The following is a 19,958-nucleotide window of genomic DNA, read 5'->3' on the forward strand; positions in this document are numbered from 1 at the left end:
CTGAAAGCACACCAGTGTCTCTGCTTTTTGGCTATAGAGGAAGTCATCCCTAGGTAATGTGGGCAGAACTCTGACATCTTTCTGAGGTATGTGGAGAACTGCCGTCCTTTCTGTCCTCTGTGTGATATGGTTGTTTACAGTAAATTCTGTGATGCCCATTGGAGTGAGAAATACAGACACTTAGCTCCATCTTCCTGGTTAGGGGACCTGCACTAGGTTTCTGTAGGAAAGTGCCACGTGGAAGCATTTTAAGCTCCTTGCCACCATTCGATATGGCACAAATAATAGTGCCACAGAAGTCTCCCAGAGATAAAATAACCTTTAGAGTCTATTTTCATAATAAGAAATTGTCTATAGCAAAATCCTTTTTGTTTGCCATGGGGTGGGCGCAAAACAAAATAACAGTTTAAAGAGAATATTTCATGAACTCTCCTGATACTTCACCATGGCGACTGCTGAGAATGGTGACCACTCCTTTGGCATTTGCTCTTGGATAGACTGATGAACAAGGATGAATTCCTGCTACAATACATATTTGCTATTGCAATTTTTTATTTATTTATTTTTAACTTAGAACTTTGTTTGAACTGAACTTAGAGCCACGTTTTAAGCAGCCTTTGAAACACTGGTTTATAAGGCACCAGGCTGTTCTTAGAATCTGATACTTTAACTAAGCTGCTTTGTAAACAGATGCTACTCATTCTGGAGGCATTTGAATTTGCTTGGTTTCACAGGCTCATTCTTGCTGAGACCCCAAGAGGTTCAAAACACTAACAATCCTCAGAGATTTTAATCAAGTTCATCTATGGATTTCAGCTACTATTTAAAAGTTCATGCCAAGCATTTTGCTTTCCGGGATGTTCACACCAAGATGTGTTAGCAAAGTCTTTCAGTAATGTCCCCTTCATGGACAGGAGGAAGAGCTGTCACCTGGTCAGATCTCACCCGGGGCAGGTGCTGAAATGGGTAAGGAAGGGTCTGTCTCTCTTTATTCTTTATGGAACATTTCTCCAAGACCTGAGGCTCTGTTTGGCATCTGGGCTCAGCTGTGCAGTGTGTGTGAAGGTGTCCCTGTTTGCTCTGTCATTCTAAGCCTTTAAGTTAGTTAAAATGCACAGTTACTGCTTTCCAGAGAGTTTACTTTTCAGTAAACTTTACTTTTTCCATTTCTCCTCATATTCAGAAACCTTCTGACTACCAGGGACAGAACTACCCACTACTTTCTGGCTTTTCTGGTTCAGCAGTGCTGGTCTTGATACTCTAAAAGACGTTTTGGTTTTCAAGATTAGCAAGAGTGAGGATGGGGAAATCCTTCCTTTAGTTCTTGTTTGTTGCAGCCATGCAGCTTTTTGCTTCTCCCTTTAACCACGGCAGGTGGTGCTCTTGATCCTTTCCTGTTGCACTTAGGAAGCTCCTGTCAGGTCAGAATTATGCAGTATGTCACCAGCTTGCTGCTTTTAACACTGCCTGTTTAAGGCGAGGATCTTCCAGTGTTGAGTGAAGAGATTTTTTATCAGTAAAAGGGAAAGGAGAGGATAAAAAGTTTAAGTGGAAACCAGTTTTGGGCAGTAAATGAAAAAGATGAATACAAAGGCACCTATTTGGTATGTGCATACTTAGCTGCTTTGTAATTCAGCATGCCCAGTGTGCCCCAAGTTCAGATGACTTTGATGCTAGCTGTTTGACCCATAAGTAAGGTTTTGGAGCTATTCCACTGTAGGGCTCTGTAGGAGTAATTCCAGTTATGCTGTGTCCTTTAGTAGGATCATGTGTTCGCTTACACGCTGTAAGTTCCCACTGCAAGCACCTCAAAGCAAAGCAGCAGCAACCAGCTTATGCTCAACACCTTCAGAACGGCCACTTGCCTGTTTCTCAGCTGGCAGGTAGCTACAGTCGTCACAGGATCGTGTGCTTGCTGCCATCTCTTGCCAGCTGAACAGGTGGAATCTGGAAGTGTGATACAGGTCACTCTGTATTTCTGCTCTGTCTTTCAGTTCTTACTCATCCTGTTTCTACATCTTACAACATCTGGATCTGAAAGGCCATCAGCAACAGCAGTGCAAACTATTTTCCAGCTGTTAACAAACAGATGGTGATTAAAACTGGCAACTGTTGACATGTGCCTTTAAAAACAAAACACAGGGAAATATTTTGGGGAAAAAAAAAAGAAAGAAAGAAAGAAAGGAATGAATGTTTCAAATAGGAATCACGCCTCTCAGGATTCCAAAGTTCTGAGATGAAAACGTTTAGGAAAGTAGCTTTAAAATAAGCAATTCTGAGCAGACTTTCTAAACGTTGGGAGGGAAGATCCTGGCTGTGTAGCCAGTGATGAGCTGACTGGATTCCTACCCCAGTTGTGTGGGGTTTTTTTTGCAGCAGTTTTCCTGGAAATGTGTGACTGCTCATTCTTTTGATTTTTTTTTTCTCAGAAATGTGTTCCTTGGGCATTTAGCACAAGGTGAAAAGATTACAGCTCCTTAACTTCTGCTAGCTGTTCTAAGTGCTGCTGTCCCCTGCCTCTTCTGTGTGCGCAGCCTTCGGAGATAGTGTAAAATGAAGGAGATGCTGCGTTTGATCCAAGCTGTTACTCAAATGCACTCGTTTCGTTTAGCAGACGTTGTTTTGTTGCAGTGCAGCGTGGACACCAGTAGATGGTGCTGTTGGTGCAGTTTTAGTTTCACATTTGTTTTCTGGTTCGTGGTTGGAATTTGGAGTGAACCAAAAAAGAAAACAAAATCCCTAATGCTAAGCTTTCATCCAAGATGTTCTGCCCACACTGAACCGGTCACCATTTAACTTTAACCTGAACTGTGGCCCAGGAAATCCTTCAACATAAATAACCTTGGAGGCTGCTATGACCATTTTTGGAACACGCTCCCTCAATAAATCTGTTACTTTGTTGTGCAATGTTGAAGCGTGTAGTTGTTTCCCTGATTAATTAGGGCAGAAAATAAACTTGTGCGATCAATCCAAGCCGTGACATGTCTCAGCCCTGCCTGGAACACAGGGCTAAGAGAAGGCCTTGGTGCCTTCTGAGCAGCTCTGCCCCAGGATTTAAGATGCACGCCTGCTCGTGAATCTACTCGCCCTGAGATAAGGAGCCTCTAAGCCAGCAGGGTTTAGGCTATTGCAGAATGGCCATGCGAGGTTAGTAAGGATAGGGCTGAAGAAAGTAAGAAGCCTTCCATCTGACCCTCTGCCCCCACTAAAAACAACAGAAGTGGTTTATGTAATGGTGTTTACTTTATTTCACATATTACCCATGGAGAACAGTTGATACATTCTCTACATCTTTCACCAATCTGGAATGCAAGATAAAAAAGGTATGGAAAAAGAGTTTAACAACATTTGACATTCACGATATGAAAAATAGAGGGGATACAATGTTTTAAAATGCCCATATGCAATATATATATATATATATAAAACGTATAAAAATAAAATATATTTCCCCAAAAAAGATACAAACATTACACGACACAGAACAATCTTAAATACCAATACGTATCTCATGATCCACGCACGCCGCACTTATAATTAACGAAATCCACGTACGATTGCACTTTTCCTCTCTGTTCAAGTATATCGCGGTCCCCTCAGGGACTGCTCAGTGTCCGATTCCCTGCCGGCTGCGCAGAGCGCAGAGTGTAGAGCAGGTGTGGGCCGCGGGGTGCCCTGAGCGGCTCTCCCGGGATGGAGGGGCCGGGACGCTCCGCCGGCGATGGAGACCCGGCCCCGGGTGCAGCGTCGGGCCCGGCGCGGGGAGCGGCGCCTCCGGCGGCGCCTCGCCCGGGGCGGGGAGCGGCTCCGCGGCCGCCACCTTCACAGCTTCCCCGCTCCGTCCGTCTGTCCGCGGGGTCCCGGCCGAGCGGGCCGCGGGGGCTCCCGGCTCGGTCTCAGTCCGTCCGCCCGAGGCGGCCTCTGCGGGCGCTCACACGCCGAGGACGGGGATGCGGGGCTCCGCCCGCACGATCCGGAGGAAAGCGTCGGGCAGGGAGCGCCGGCGGCGGCCGTAGCCCTGCGGGCTGATCTTGTTGACGGGGGCGGCGCCGTCTTTCACTTTGTCGGTCAGCTGGTAGAGCTGATGGGCCAGCTTCTGCACCGTGCACGTCCCGAAGCGGCACCCCATGCGGAAGGTGGGGAGGTGGGGGTAGCTGTTAACGCTCTGGCGGTAGCGCTTGACGCGGATGTGAGCATCCTCCCGGCCGCTGCGAGGGAGAAAGAGAGACACGGGGTGTGAGACGGTGGGGCCGGAGACGAGAGAAACGCGGGGCGGGGAGCGCGGGGAGTCCCCGGGCGGAGGAAGGACCGCCCCGACGGTGCGGCCCCGGCTCTGCCCTCCGCCGGGCGGTGGGACACGGGCGCGAAGCGGAGCGGAGCCCGCCGCCGAAAGGGAGAGGCCCCGCCGCCGGAGGGCTGTTACTTTATCTGCGGAGCCAGGGCTCGAGTTACTATTTATATTTGAGTTTCGCAGTAAAGGCGCCGCTATCTCCCGCCAGCTCGGGGCGCGGAGAAAGGGAGGTGGGAGGCGGCTCCCAGAGCCGCGCGATCCCTGCGGGACCCGTCCGGGACGCGCGGAGTGAGGGAGCCCCGACCCCGCGGATCCGGACTCTGCCCCGCCCCGAGCGCAGCGGGGCTGTTAGTTACCTGGGCTGCGAGACGCGGGGATCCTTCACGTCCTGGGTCCGTACGAGCGCCTGCACGTCGGTGGCCGCTCCCAGCCCTCGGGGCGCGCTCGGAGGCCTCACGTCCCGCTTGGCCCGGCTCAGTACCCAGCTCGTCCATCTGCGAGGAGCGCGAGGGAAGGGGACAGTCTGTTAGCGCAAGCTTGCGGGGCGGAAGCCAAACCAAATACATTCGAGGGGCGATAATCTGCCAGCGCCGAGATTTTGACATCTGGGGAAGGCGGGGGGGGCTCGTTTCCCGAAGGAGTACGGGGCGTTTTAGGATCCGTGCCATTCCCGCGGGGCACAATTCCCTTCCTCCGGTGGCTGCCGGACCCGGCGCGGGGCTCGTAAACTCGGGGCGGGCGGGGGTTGCACTCCTATACTCACTTTCGTTTGAACTCTGTGGCTACGTCCACCCTCGCAGCATCAACCCCGAAGAAAGTCGCGGAGCCGAGATAGAGTAGAGCTACGTGAACCAGTTTCATTCTCGCTGAACTCCTGGTGGAATGAGAAGAGAATGATAAGCATGCTGCTGCTACAAGTCACATCTGTCCTTTTTATTTATTTCTTTTCCCCTTTCCCCGGTGGCTCTATAGCGCTTCCTCCCTCAGGAGGAGCCCCCAGGCTGCCGCGAGCTTCGCGTGCGCTCTGAACCCAAAGCGAGTATTTGCTCAGCAACTTTGCACAGAGTAAATAACTTGGGCTCCAAAACACACGTTCGCAGCAAGCCGTGCTTGCAGTGGCGGCCGAATACCAGCAGGACGGCCGCAGTACCCCCAGCGGCTCGCATCGGGATTAAGCGAGCGCACGAGCGCAGGGGCCGCCTGGGGCGCACCGTGCCGCAGCTCCGACAAGTGCCGCGCTGCCAGGCGGGCACCCCCAGCTCTCATCGCCCCCCGCACGCAGAGCGGCGAGCTGCGGATCTCCCGCTGTGAGAGCCAGTGCAGGGCTCTGCAGCGCAACTGCCAGCTTCCACGCAGCCCAGTTCTGGAGATTTGCAGTTCCTCTCCACCTCCCTCTTTTTTTTTTTTTTTTCTTCTTAATAAGAAGGTGCTTACCTGGCAGTGAGGATAATCCACTGAGCCAAATGCTCTCGTAGTAGCGATCCGAAGTTGCACAGTTTCCTGAGGAGCGAGAACTCCTTCTTTGTGTGTGTGAAGTAACCACTGCCGGGCTGCGCTGCTCCGCGCCCTTTTATAGAGTGCCGGGGGGAAGTGGGAGGACCTCGGCGTGCCCGCCCGGGCGACTCCGCTTTGACACTTACCCCTCCCCACCCCCCCCCGGCATTTCACCATGGGATGGGGGCGACCCATCTGAGGGTAAAAATAAGAGGATTGTTGGAAATCGTCTTCAACGGCCCCGTGGGTATTTTGTTGCTAACGCCAGCTTGCAGCTGTGGGTTCGGAGCCGTGGCATACCTTGCGCTACAGATAAGCCCCCCGCTCTGCTTGACCGGGGACGTGCCTTCAGCTGCCGCTGCAGAACGCCGCCTGCACGTCCGTGCAGGTCCTCATTGAGAGCACGTTAACTCCGGCCGGGGGAAGGGGTGCGGGACCAGAGCCGGTCCGTGTCAAGGTCCTTCCACATCCATCAGATAGCGAGGCTTCGGCAATCCATATTTGGACAACGCCAGTTTTACCGAGCGACTGCAATGAATGTCAGCCTTCTTTACACAAGTACAGAGGTGACAAATCCGGCGTCGTTAATATTTATGACTCAACGTGGTGCATTTTTCATCTAATAAAATTGTACTTATGTACTTGGCCAATTCAGACACATCACAGACTGAGTGGCTTTGGAACATGGGGTGCGAGAGAGCCCTTCTGCGCCTCGTTCCGAAGGGAGCGGCTCGCTTTGGTCGTGGGGGCGTCACGCGTGCGAGGGCGTTCGGGTCCTCAGCCTGCGGACCTCTGTGGATGTGACCTCTCCGACTGCACCGCTGCACAGCTAATCCGGGACGCAAATATTTGCAGGCTCGGGGTCTCTAGCAACACCCTCCCGGCCGTGCAGCGCTCACACTCTTGTTTCCCCCGGCCTCTATCACCTTTGCACCTTGCTCCGTCCGCGCAGAGCCGTGCCCTCTCTGGGCTGCTGCCTCCTGCCCCAGCCGTGCCGCTTCCTCCTCCGCGTTGCGGCGTTGCGGCTCGGCGCTCCGAGGGAAATGCCCCCGGCAGCTGCGCCCCGACGGCGGCCGAGCAGCGGAGCGCCTGGGGCGGGGGACCGGCTGGAGAGCGGCGGGCGTTTCTCTCGCATCTCACCGCGAGCGAAGCGTTTCAGAGGTCGGCTGAGGCTGCCCTCTCGACTCTGCCTTTCCAGATAGCCGCGGTCCGTGCTACGCCCCGGACAGGTATGCGCGAAGGGATGACGGAACCGTTCCCGAGCACGGTGGAGGTGCCGCCTGCCCTGCCCGTGCGGGGCAGCTGCTCGCCCTTCGCTGCGCCGCCCTCCTCGCAGCCCCGCCGGGCCGCCCCGATCCCCGCGGCCGTAAGGCGCCCGCTGGGCGAGCCCGGAGCCGGCTCCTCGGAGCACCTGCCCAGCGGGCAACGCGAACGGCGAGAGCCGGACGACCTCGGGCTCTGCCCCGTCCCCGCCGAGACGCCGTCGCGCTGCCTGCCCCCGGACCGCGCTGCGAAGCAGAATTGCGCTGAACAAGAGGCTGGGCTCCTTCCTCCGGGGGAGGAACGGGGGAAAATAGGTGCTCGAGAAAGGGACGGTGACACCGGCAGAGCCGCGCGTCGTGACAACATCGCGGTGACTGCTCTTAGAGAGCTCGTGAGGCAGCTTAGGATCCAGAGTACAAACGTGTCCCCGGCCGGCAGAATTCGAAACTGAATCTAACTCCTGTGAAGATAAGGCAGGATTTCGTGTCACGGGCATTGCTTAGATTCAGTTTGAATCTCCTGTTCCAGTAAAAAGCCACACGCTTCCCCAAACGCTGGAAAATCCCTCATTAAAGTCCTTGGCCAAAAGGGAATTGCATTTTGTATACTCTTAGGCAAACAGTGCTGAAAGAATGCTGCTTGGTTTAGGAATAACAGTAATCCAAGTCACGTGTGAGTGCCATGCCGATTACAATACCAGTGTAGTGACACAAAGTCAGCTCATACAACCTCTCATGGTGGCAAACGTCGGCACAGAATGAGGCAAGAGGTGATTTTTTTTGCCTATGAGATTTGTGCGAGAGCTTCGGCAGGTACAGCCGGTTTCAGAGCTAACACAAACCACGTCCTTTCCGATGCTCGTTTTGTCCTTCCTAAGCCCTTGCAGTCCTACACAATGAGCAATAGGCACTGAATTTGTGCTGCGAGACAGCAGTGGGGTCTGCTTTGAAAAAAATAACTTTGAAAATAGTTATTTACATTAAAAAACAACTCGCACAGCATGGTCCATGGAAATATTTTTTGCAGAAGACTGTCCTGAGGCAATGGCACACAGTGCAGCGAGACCCGGCTTTTCTCAGAATGGTCGGCTCTCCTCCAGATGCCGCCTCGTGAAGAAGCTGGCCTGGAGAGACACCCGGCTCGTGGGCTTGTTTACTGATTAGCTTGGGCACGTCTTTCATCCTCTCAGTATTGCCATAGGTACAGAACCACAGAATGACCTGGGTTGGAAGGGACCTCAAGGATCATGAAGTTCCAACCCCCAAGGTTCCCGTACCCCAGGTACCCCAGTCCAGCTATGGGACTTTACAGCACGTATCTGCTTCTCTAAGCAGGTTTTGAAGATCACTTGCTCTTTTGTACAGTGTTTTATTCATGCTATGTTTTGTTCCAAAAGGAAAGGTTTGAAATCTGTGGGCATCAGCTGGGAATCAGTTTGAGACAAATACTCTCTGCTGATTACAGAAGGAAAAAAAAGTTACTTGAAGGCAGCGGGAGTGCTTTTGTGTGTTTCAGTAAAGGTTGATTCAAACTTTACTGAATTCACATGCAATGAGTATGACTGTACTCGATTGTACCTCAGGCTGTATGAGATGAGCACAAAGATGATACTAACAGAAGAACGGCATGCTATGAAAGGTGTAAAAACCAGTCATGTTCCACACACAAAAAGGCCTTGGTGATGGTGCACCTCAGGGCACCTTAGTCAGCTTTACCTGTGCCAAGGGACAATTCCATCTCCAATAGTCAGACTGGAGACGTGATGCTTTTAGTGAGCCTTATGTCTGATAGGTTTGAACCAACAGCAAACAGAGCCTTCTAAATGAGGGTGGGATGCATATTGATATGGGAGAGCTGCTCTGGGTCACGGCTGCTTTCCTGTTCTGGCAAGAGGTGCCAGAAAACTGTTGGGTGACACTGGATGAAGGGACTGCAGGCTGAATGTGACCTTTGTGTTTCCTGAAGGAGCTGACTGTACAAGGTACTGTGAACCTTCACATTTTTTTGGTGCAACATCATCACTTGTGTGCTTTCTGTTTGCTGGGGTGCTACTGCCTCATCATTCCTCCCCAAGGACAAATAATACAGCTGCTTACTGGGTCCTTCTGGGCACCTAGGCCTTGGTGTCTACACTCAGAAGCTGCTCTGGGAGCTGCTTTCATAGCCTGGTAGGAGCCAGCCTACTCTGCTGGAACGCAGGGGATTTTGTTTTTTACTGATCTGGATAAAAGTTCAGTTTGCTTTGTTTTAGACTTTAGGTGAACAAACAATGTCTGTTTCACTTCCTCATTTGTCCTATAGGAGTATTAGATTGCTCTCTACCAAAGGGAAATTAAGGAAGTAAACTACAGATGACTGAATCCTATTGGAGTCCAGGCAGGTACGCAGCCAAACAGCTGTGCTCAGAGCCAGAACAGTGCCCTTCCTGTCACCAGCACCTCAGTAGCAACGTGCCTCTTCTTGGGACATGCTTTACAGACTGACCAGACTTTGGTTGTATTGGTCAAGGTGGAAGAAAGAGCAAGACTGTCCAGTAGGTGCTAGTGACGCTTCTTCATTTAGAATTTGTTAGTCCTCTGGGAAAAGTGTTAAGTGATATTCTCCTGCCAGAGGCTGGCTTAAAACAGAAGTGAGGCTTAAGTACTGTGATTTGTTACTACACATTGAACTTTTCTATGGGTGCAGATATGATAACCCTAGGGTCCTGTTTGAGCTCCAAATTAGATAATTCTTAGCATCTCTGAACTGTCCCTCCAGGTTTAGCTACGTACAATGTTATCCTAAGCTGCTGCATGCCCTGGCTTCATGCTGTTGAGCAGCTGCAGCATCCACCCCCACGATACTGAGCCTTGTCCTTGTTCCACTTCATGGGTAATGTGTGGCTTCATGAAGATCTGCGGTCCTTTTTTGCTACCTCAAAAAAGCCTCAGTGTTTTGAAAGCAGCTCTGGGACTTTCAGTCGTTACTTCAGGATCCTGATCCAAAAAGTCAATGTGTAACTCAAGAAAGGGAATCCCTCTAGCTCCTGTCCAGTTCAGGAATTGACTGACTCCATCATATGCATCTCAAAAAATATTTTCATTGTTTCCATTACATATTTTATGTTTTGTTTCACATTTACTCTCAGTGCCAACAGACACTTTTATTAGGTGTAAGTCTTTCTATGTTGGCATCTGACTGAAGAACATTGAGCTGTGAAGCTGAGTTCTCCAGGACCCTTCTCTGAAGAGGTACAAGCAAAAGCACTGATGATTCTCAAGGTTTTCTGACCGATTTGTGGCTGGGTTATCAACAAGGTGTTGCACTGATGTGGTGTCTTGGCTACATAGGAGGTGTGTGTACTTACTGCATGCTTGAGACAAACACACATCTCTGTGACACCGATAGTGACTATTTCCTGGATCCTGCGGGATGGAGGATGGCCAGGAGCAAACTCCATGAACTTGCTGCATTTCCACGTGCACTGCGGCTGCTGCAGCTCCTCGCTGTAGTTGAACCGACGTCCTTTGCGTTGTTTGTTCTGTCTGCGCTGTCAAACAGGACATACGTGGGACCTTATCGTATCGTGTTGGCAGGCTCTCCGCCAGTTCGTGCTGACGGACACCCGTTTATCATCTCTGAGACAAGGCGGCCTGCCGGGCTTTCGACAGCGAGTCCAAACGGCACCGGCCTCGTCTGTGAGACATAAATAGAAGTACGGCATCCTCCGAGCGCTCGACGCACCGCCGGGCACTGCGGGCAGTGCGGGCTGGAGGCCGGGCAGCGGCGGGGCACGGCGTGAGCGCCCGCTCGGGGCTCGCTTTATCCCCGCCCGGCGGCCCAGCAGCTCCGTGCCGCTGGGGCGATCGCCACGTTCCGCGCATCCCGGGCGGGACGTAAACAGGAACCTCCTGGAAACGCGAGCCCGCATCCCCGGGGCAGCGCTCGCCGCCGGGTTTATCCCCGCACGGGAGATGCGGGGCTACGACCCCGCCCTCGGCTCCTCTCAGGAGCGGCCCCTCGGGAGCGGCGGCGCGGGCCGGGCCGGGACACGAACGGCTCCGCCTGTGTTTGGGGCAGCACTCGGGGGCACAGTGCGCCGCCAGCCCGACCCGCCCGGCTCTGGGTAACGCGGCGTAGCTCGGGCACGAGGGTCGGGCGCGAGGCGCCTCGTTCCAGGGCTCGTTGGCATCGCGTCCAGCTGCAGCCCTCAGCCGGCGGCCGCTCGCCCCTCGCTTGCCCCGGAGCAGCACGGCCCGTACCCGCCCGCAGCGCTCAGCCCGCAGCCCGTACCCGCAGCCCACGCCCAGCCCGGCGGGGTCACGGCGCAGCGGCTGGGCGTTGCGCAGGCGCACAAGGCGCCGCGCCTCCAACATGGCCGAGGTGGTGCCGCTTGTTCTTTGGCGGGCGCGCGGCGGAGGATGCTGAGCCGCCCGGGAGCCGCCGCCGCTGCACGGGAGGTGAGGGCCGAGCCGCGCCCCTCGCAGCCATGGCCAGGCTGGCCGACTACTTCATCGTGGTGGGCTACGACCACGAGAAGACAGGTAGGTGTGGCTGCGCGCGGGGCCGCTCCGCGGTGCCTGGCCTCTTCCCCCCTCCCCTCGCTCCGGCCCTGCCCGGCCCCGGCCCCCTCTCCGCCTCCGGTCGGGCCGCGGGAGGAGGAGACTCGTCTCGCCCCGCGGGGGCTCTGCGCTCCGAGGGGGCGCGGGACGGGTCGGCGGCCCTCGGCGGGGCGGAGCGGCCCGGGAGAGCGGAGGGGCCGTTCCCCGGAGCGCGCTTCTGCCGGCGGGAAGGGGCCGCGTGGCTGCACACCTGGCCGAGCACAGCGCTGCGGCCTCGCCCCGTCGGCGTTGGCGGGGGCTCCATCGGGAGAGCGGGGAACGTGCGAGGTGCCCCGCGGAACTGCGGCCCCTGCCCCCAGCGCCGGGCTGCGGCCCGACCCGCCTCCCTGCAGGGCAGCGGCCTGCACTGCTGCTGCAGCCCGGCCTGCGTTGTGCCCAGCGATACCGCGTGTGTAAACGCGGCCTCCGAGGCACGGTGCCGGCCGGGCTTTTCGCCACGTGTTACTGGGCGTGCTGCTATCAGTAGTAGAGATGGGCCTTCCCCAACCTCGGGAAGTGCTGTGGCACTCCGTGCGCTCTTTAGGAATGGGTGCTGCTCTTAAACAATCGTTGTGGTTTTTACTTGCTTTGATGAAAGGAAAGTGGGTGCCGACTGTTATCGTTCTGTGGGTAAAAGGAGAAGGCTTTGTTGTGTGAGCTCATGTTACGATAACATCCTATTTTGACACCTCAAGTTGGGTGTGTAAACCGATTTGCATATGGTCTAATTGTCAGCTGGTTCATCTGTGAGCTGGGTGCTTCAAGAGATCCTTTGAATGTACAGCGTCAATAAAACTGCATTTTAAAGGGTTGAATGTCCTTTATTTTATTTGTCTGTGCATCAAACAAACAGCACAAGTTGGTTACTCTGAGTGATTCTCTGAAGTAGCAGTTACTCAGACTCTGCGTTCGTTCACTGTGGAGGAGCAGATAATCAATTATTAGAGTAAGATCTCCTTATCTTTGAGGGAAGATAACATCTAGAGAAAGTGTGGTAGTTGTCCTTAAAGATGCAGGAGCTTGCAAAATTCCACCAAGGTTTTCCTGGGCTGTACTGGGCCAGTATTATTCTTCCTTCAATTGTGACATAGTTCTCTCTCTGTTCACTTTGGAGATAAACTTGTCTGAGCCGCAGAAGCGAAATCACGAAAGATTTGATATGAAGAATGCTTTGTTAATAAAGATTGTCTGCTCTTCAGCTGGGACCATTTTGCAACATTGTCCCCTGCAGTAATAGAGAGCCCGAGTCAAAACAAACAGCTAAAAAATCCAAGGGAGCTTATAAATTGGAGACAAAGCAAGCTGCCTTCCAGAGATTATGACTGCTCTGTCGAAGGCACTATGTGATACGAAGTTGCAGATTACACTGGAAAAGTTTATGTTTGTGAAATGTTTTCATCTGTGGCATTTAAGCATGTGTTTAGCTGTGCATAAATTGTTTCATTAAGTTTAGTAAATTACTCCTTTGAATGCAGTTGTACATATCTGAACAGAACTCCAGATTCTTAATTTTAAAAGTTCATGCTTAGAAAGTACCGATTTAGACCTCGTTATTTAGATTACTTCTTGTTACTGTAGTGCTTTGTACTAAAATTGTTTGAAGAAACAACATTCTGTTGGAGACTGGGCATGCATTGTTTCCCAGATTCCTTTACCCCCACATGCAGTCCCATAATACATGGAGTACTGACCTTTCTTTTTCTTGTGAATGCATGTTAATTGATGTGTTTATGCATCCTTCTTCATGAAGAAGCAGAGGGAAACGTTTCAAGGATTCTGTACTTATTACCTACGAAGCTCTGAAGTTTTGTTTTTGTTTTCTTTCCTCCCCTCTTCTTCAGTGTTCTGGACTGGTTTAAATACATTCGATTTGAATGTTGAGAATTATTACACTTTATACTGTTTCTCAGGGATAATCTCGGGAATATCTTCGTGTAAGCAAGCAAACAAAAATCCTTCTCTCTTCTTCAACCTGTATGATAGCAGCAGTTCGAATAACGTGCACTTGAAGTTAATAAGGAAGGATGTTTATATTAACAACTACTGTGCCAAAAAAGCTCTCCTTCCCCTGCTGTCTGTCGTTCTAACTTCATGTGGACTAAACTGACTTATTTACATCTGCCAGTATCTACAGTGTACTGAAAATGCGGTGAAGGAATACCACTTCCTTGTATAGATTACCTAGCTTTATTCAGAAATGTTCACCTTACATATTTAAATATCTCGTGCAGTTTAGGAGCAGGTTTCTATGTTTTCCTATTGTAGGAGAACTTTCATGTTAACAGTTCTTATCCAAAACAATAAAAGAATACTTTCTTTCTTCAGATAAAGTGAAAGCAGTATCCTGTGAGGATCCATGTCTCAAACATTCTGAAGTTCGTTTCTATTATCCTCTGCATCCATGTATATTGTTATTACTGCAGCCCTAGTGTTGCCATCTCTGTTGTGTTAAATCTTACTCTCATTTGTGTTAACACTGTTGGACCTTCTGATGATGTGCTTTAGGATGACCCATAAAAAAGAGCTGTTTTGCTGAATATTTTGCCTGTTTTTTTCCTCCCATCACCTCTGGGTTATTTGTCTATTTAAAATTTATTTATTTATTTAACTGAGTTGGCTCACTAAGGTATCAAGGTGTGCAGGGTCAGCATAAAGGACAAGTGTAGATCAGCCTGAATTCCCATCGACTTGAATTGTCCTAGAACCCTGAGCATGAAGCTGATGGTCAGGTGCCTCAGTTTTCTTACTTTGGAAGAAGCAGCGGTTGCCTTAGAGCAGGTTGGGCCACAGGCAGGTCATTCAGGTCTGTCATGATGCACAGAGATTCAGCTCAAGTGCAGAATGAGCATTGCCATCTACCACTCAAGAGTCAGTAGACTTCTTGAAAGTTAAGGACAAATCTTTTCCAGGAAAGGTGATCTAATTCATCTAGGTTTTTATCTATTTCAGACACAGTTGACCATGTTCCCATTTAAAAACTACTTTGCATGTTTCACTGTGAAAATAAGCCAGTTGCTGCTATGTATTTTAAGAATGCATTTTCAACCACTGTGAAGAACTGTGATGGCAGTAGCTCCTGTTGCAGCTTTGTGGTCAGTGTCTTGACAGAGCTGGAGAAACTGGATTTAGTACATCTTTCCTGCTGATTTTTAACAGTGGTGCTGTGAGGGATTTCAATGATGCACTGAGGTCGATTGCTTTACTGTGTTTATTTTGCATTCGCCTGAACCTTTGCTAGGGTAGATAATGACATTTGTCTCCAAAGTATCTGCGCAATATAAAGCTGTTATGTAACTTGATACTGAAGGCGTTTACAGAAGGCTCTTTGAAGGGAAGAGAGGTGCTAAAAAATGTCAGCTCTGGATTAAAAGCAAGACAAAATCTGGAAGATATGACCATATATCCATTTTCCATGTAGTTTGAAGTGTGTTTGACGCGTTTCACCAGATATTCCCGATTAATGTGTTTGCGTAACAGACTGTGGATGGGATTTAGGAAGAATACAGATCTTTGCAGAGACTGCAGAAGGGCATGAGAAAATAACTTTCTGTTTTGCTTGGTCCTGTTTTTGCTGGTAAAAACCACAGCCATAAATTTATCACTTGAGTTTACATATGGTGCTACATCAAAAAGGTAAAAGAGTCAATGTTTTATCTTCTTTGCTCAGGATCTGGAAGGTTAAGTTAAAGAAGAGGGAACTAAATACTGAATTTGTTTATTCTGCCTGCACACCCATAATAGTTTTGGTGTAGGAAGCTGTTGTGTACTCAGCAGTTAACTGTGAAATTCTATGAGAGAGAGGGAGAAAATGTTTTCTGTGAGACTTGGCTACTGTAGGAAGAGAGCCTGCTGCTTTTTGTCCTTGCTGTACGTAGTTGTAGTGTGTATGACAGAAGGTGTGAGGCTTGTAAAAGCATAGCAGTTTTATTTGACTGTTGTCATAACTGATAAATGCTGATATAATGAGTAGGCGCTGTTGTGGTTGTTCCTGCTTTAATCTTTATCAACTTTTCAGGGAAGCATTTCTTGTTTTTGTGTGGTCTCCTATCTTAGTGGATTTTGAAAGTAGCCAAGTGGTTACTTATCCCTTAACAGAGTCATCGGATTTGGTGACTTTTTTTTATCCCTATAGGCAGATTTTCCCCATGAAGGAATATTCCTTTCATAATAATATGGTAAGATTTTTTGGGGTATTGTATATTCATAGTTGGGCTAGTGCATATGGAAGGAGTGGGTGATTTCTTGGGGTCTTGTTATGCAGTCTTTCTAAAATAGGAAATGTAGAAAAACAAGGGCATCAGTGGCTTTCTTACCTGTGTTGGGACTTAATTTGGTTTAAGTGCAATATTGATCTGAACATACCAATCTCCAAGTGAGAAAGGACCCTACAAACTAGGTTCTTCCATTCTGGGGCACACAAATTATTGTAATTGTACTTCAGGGAAGCATCAAGTGTGCTTGCAAATATGTATGTGTCTTTGTGTTGGGAGGAGATTACTTTAGTTGGGTATGACTGAAGAAGGGTGGATGTGAGTGCTCTAAACATTTCATAAGCAAATTAGTTGCTCTAGAGTAAGAAACTTTATCTTGTCTTTGTTTTTGCTTGGGGTTATTCTTTGAGTACTTCAGACTCACTACACTATAATGAAATACAATGAGAAAATCACTTTCCCATTACAGAATCACTGTAAAGAAGTTCTTGTGCACATTTGTGTGGAACTTCCTATGCTCCACTTTCTGTCTATTTCCCCTTGTCCTGTCTCCACACACCGCTGAAAAGAGTCTGGCCTCACTGCTTTGCTCCCCACACCTCAGATATTTGTAGACCTGGATCAGGTCCCCCCTCAGCCTTCTTTTTTCAAGGCTAAACAGACCCAGTTCACTTAGCCTTTCTTCACAGGGGAGATGCTCCAGTCCCTTCACCATTGTAGTGGCCCTCCATTGAACTCTTTCCAAGAGATCCCTGTCTTTTTCTTACTGGGGAGCCCAGAACTGGACACAATATTCCAGATGAGGACTTACTGGGGTAGAGTAGAGGGGGAGGATCACCTCCCTCAACCTGCTGGCCACACTCTTTTTAATGCACCCCAGTATGCCATTGGTTTTTTGGCCATGAGAGCACACTGCTGGCTCATGGTCAATCTGTCGTCCACCAGGACACCCAGGTCCCTCTCAGCAGAGCTCCTCTCCAGCAGGTCTTCCCCCAACCTGTACTGGTGCATGCAATTATTCCTCCCTAGGTGCAAGACTCTACACTTGCTTTTGTTAAACCTCATCCGGTTTCTTACTGCCCAGCTCTCCCGCCTGTCCAGGTCTTGCTGAATGGCAGCACAGCCTTCAGGTGTGTCAGCCAATCCTCTCAACTTTCTCTGCCAGTCAGCCAGTTCTCAGCCCACCTCACTGTCCACTTATCTATCCCATACTTCCTCAGCTTTGATATAGGGATGTCGTGGGAGACAGTATCAAATGCCTTGCTGAAATCAAGATAGACTACATCCACTGCTTTCCCCCCATCCACCCAGCCAGTGACAATGTCATAGAAGGTTACCAGGTTGGTTGAGCATGACCTCCCCGTGCTGACTATTCCTGATAACCTCCTTTTCTTCCAGATGTCTGGAGGTGGCATCCAGCACAAGCTGTTCCATTGCCTTTCCAGGGACAGAGGTGAGGCTGACTGGCCTGTAATTACCCAGATCTTCCTTCTTGCCCTTTTGAAGATGAGAGTGACATTGGTTATCCTTCAGTCTTCAGGAACCTCCCCCATTCTCCAAGAGCTCTCAAAGATGATAGACAACAGTTCAGCAGTCACCTCTGCCAGCTCCCTCAGCACCTGTGGATGCAACCCATTGGTTCCCATGGATTTATGAACATTGGTGTTGCCTAGGCACTCCTGGACCACCGCTTCCCTGACTAAAGGGAACTTTTCCCCTCACTAACCTCCAGGGCCTGGGATTCCTGAGGCAGAGCTTTTTCACTGAAGACAGCAGCAAAGAATGTATTCAGTATCTCCGCCTTCTCAGCATCCCGTTACCAGAACACCTCCCTCACTTAGAAGGGGACCCACATTCTCCCTAGTCTTCCTTTTACTGTTAACATACTTTAAAAAAGCCTTTTTTATTATCCTTTATGACTTTTGCCAGATTCATTCCCAGGTGGGCTTTAGCCTTCCTCATTGCATCCCTGCAGGCCCTGACAACATTTCTATATTCTTCCCAAGCGGTGAGACCCTTTTTCCACATTTCATGGACCTCCTTCTTCCCTTTGAGTTTGTGCATGAGCTCCTTGCCACCTTTTACTGATTTCTTGCTTGCAGGGATGCTCTGATCCTGAGCGTGGAAGAAGAGCTGTTTAAATGCTGACAAGCTCTCACAGGCCTCCTTATCTTCTAATGCCCTAGACCACAGGATAGCACCAAGTAGGTCCTGGAAGAGATCAAAGTTTGCTCTCCTAAAGTCCAGGGTAGCGATCCTACTTTTTGCTTTGTTTCTTCCACTCAGGATCTTGAACTCCACCATCTCGTGGTCACTACAACCCAAGCTGTTCCTGACCTTTACTTCCTTAACAAGTCCTTCCTTGTTAGTGAGAATCAGGTCCAGTAACAGCTCTCCCCTCATTGGTTCCTCCATTCCCTGCATCAGGAAGTTGTCTTCAGTGCACTGCAAGAACTGCCTGGACTGTATGTTCCTGGTCATGCTGCTCATTCAGCAAATATCTGGATAACTGATGTCCCCCATAAGCACCAGCGCATGGGATTATGATGCTACTTCTAGTTGCTTATGGAAGGCCTCATCCACCTCCTCCTGACCAGGGGGCCTGTAGTACACACCCACAACAATGTCACCCTTACCAGCCTGTTCCTCGATTCTCACCCACAAGCTCTCCACTGCTACATCACTCTACCCCAGGTGGAGTTCAGTATATTCTAGCTGCTCTCTCACATAAAGAGCAACTCTACCACCATGCCTTGCCAGCTGATCTTTCCTAAAAAGCACATAGCCCTCCATGACAACTGTATGGGAAATTGGTAATCACAGCCTGAATCTCCGATTAATCAGCTGAGGCAGGCGTCGGGTCAGCTGTGGGAGCACAGGTGAGAGTAATTTAGCTGTGGAGCTTGACTCCACCTCCTCTAGACCTCATTTAAGGGCTGACCACCACTAAGGCAGCATCTCTTGGAGATTGCTGCCTGGTGGAGATTGCCTCAGCATTTCCCAGCGAGGGCATCTAATATTGGTGAGTTTTTCCTCATAAATAACCTTTTGAATATCTGTTGCCATCTTTGTTGCCATCTTTGTTGCCATCTTTGTTGCCATCTTTGTTGCCATCTTTGTTGCCATCTTTGTTGCCATCTTTGTTGCCATCTTTGTTGCCATCTTTGTTGCCATCTTTGTTGCCATCAGCAGCCATCATGCCAGGTGCCGAGCTGTTATGGTTTTGCAATTTGTTTCGTGTTCAGTTCCACATCAGAACATCACGTGGGATAATGGGAGTTAAGAAGACAAGTTTTTTTCTTTCTTTTCTTTTTGTGGACTGCCTTAGATGGGCGTGGGGGGGAGGGGGCGGCACTGGAGGGAAGGTCAGGAAGGGGATGGGGTTTTCGCCCGGTTCCCTACGAGGAGACAACGTGGTTGGAACTTTCTTCACTGAATGTATCCAGCCTATTTATTCTAGTACATAACTAAAAAGATGAACTCTTATTTTGATTTATGGGTTCACTAACATTTCAGAATAAAATAACATGATTCAGTATAACTTTTCCCTTGAACCTCTGCTAATTAATCTTGTATTTCAAACTCTTTAGTCAATTAGTCTTGCCTCCATTGTAGCCATAGTAATAATATTTTCAACCTTTCTATTTAAATCTGGACCTTGGCTGGAATGTTTATGGTGTAAGTTGTCTTTGTTTCCCTCTAAAACATAAGGATGTGGGTTCAGTTGAAGGAAGTAACTTTCTTTAGATATATTTCAAGACTAAATGGCGATTAAGAAACTCTCCTTTTCTGTCCTGGATTAACATTGTGGGTTATCTAACAAAAGGACACTTTGCAGTGTGTTTGTTAAAAACTGTTTGTTATGTAAGCCTAAATACTGTTTAAGCACTGGCTTTCTATAACTGCAAGCATATTTTTCAGTGGGGGACAATGAGAGTGGCATTTAATTCCTCCAGATTCACAAGCATAATAGTCTTGACTCACAACACTGGTGTAGATAATTATTCTGCTGTAGTAGTTCACTGACGTGACTTTAAATACCAACCACCTCTCCACCTACTGATACTATGAAGTAAAAAAAAATGAAGGAAAACCAGAGTCACTCTGGAAATAATTTTT

At 49.7% G+C, this 19,958-nt stretch overlaps 2 protein-coding genes across 8 annotated transcripts in view; one reads left to right on the forward strand and one right to left on the reverse strand.

The window, feature by feature from the left end:
- Nucleotides 1-3,224: 3,224 nt before the first annotated feature.
- On the reverse strand, nt 3,225-5,850 carry ADM (adrenomedullin). Its single transcript, XM_015864002.3, has 4 exons — nt 5,726-5,850; nt 5,055-5,165; nt 4,648-4,785; nt 3,225-4,208 (listed from the first exon to the last, which is right to left on the reverse strand). The coding sequence occupies exons 2-4, from the start codon at nt 5,150-5,152 to the stop codon at nt 3,932-3,934; spliced, it is 513 nt and encodes a 170-aa protein (XP_015719488.2). The 5' UTR covers nt 5,153-5,165; nt 5,726-5,850; the 3' UTR covers nt 3,225-3,931.
- Nucleotides 5,851-11,387: 5,537 nt separating this feature from the next.
- The window catches only part of SBF2 (SET binding factor 2), a 215,801-nt gene continuing 207,230 nt past the window's right edge, over nt 11,388-19,958 (forward strand). For all 7 annotated transcript variants that reach the window (XR_014946454.1, XM_015864003.3, XM_015864005.3 and 4 more), the window contains exon 1: nt 11,388-11,571. Coding sequence is in view for 6 of the 7 variants with exons in the window: in XM_015864003.3 (XP_015719489.2) it covers nt 11,517-11,571 (55 nt within the window). In the remaining variant the exon portion in view is untranslated. The remainder of the gene's footprint in view (nt 11,572-19,958) is intronic.

Source organism: Coturnix japonica, chromosome 5, assembly GCF_054131305.1.
Source record: "Coturnix japonica strain WE chromosome 5, WE-NBRP24, whole genome shotgun sequence".
NCBI classification, from domain to species: domain Eukaryota; kingdom Metazoa; phylum Chordata; class Aves; order Galliformes; family Phasianidae; genus Coturnix; species Coturnix japonica.

What these genes read in the sequence shown, in the direction of transcription:
- ADM (XM_015864002.3), bottom strand. Translation starts at nt 5,152, where the DNA reads ATGAAACTGGTTCACGTAGCTCTACTCTATCTCGGCTCCGCGACTTTC. An exon ending in GCCACAGAGTTCAAACGAAA is followed by an intron (nt 4,786 to 5,054) that starts GTGAGTATAGGA and finishes CGCTCCTCGCAG; the next exon opens with ATGGACGAGCTGGGTACTGA. An exon ending in CCCCGCGTCTCGCAGCCCAG is followed by an intron (nt 4,209 to 4,647) that starts GTAACTAACAGC and finishes TCTCCCTCGCAG; the next exon opens with CGGCCGGGAGGATGCTCACA.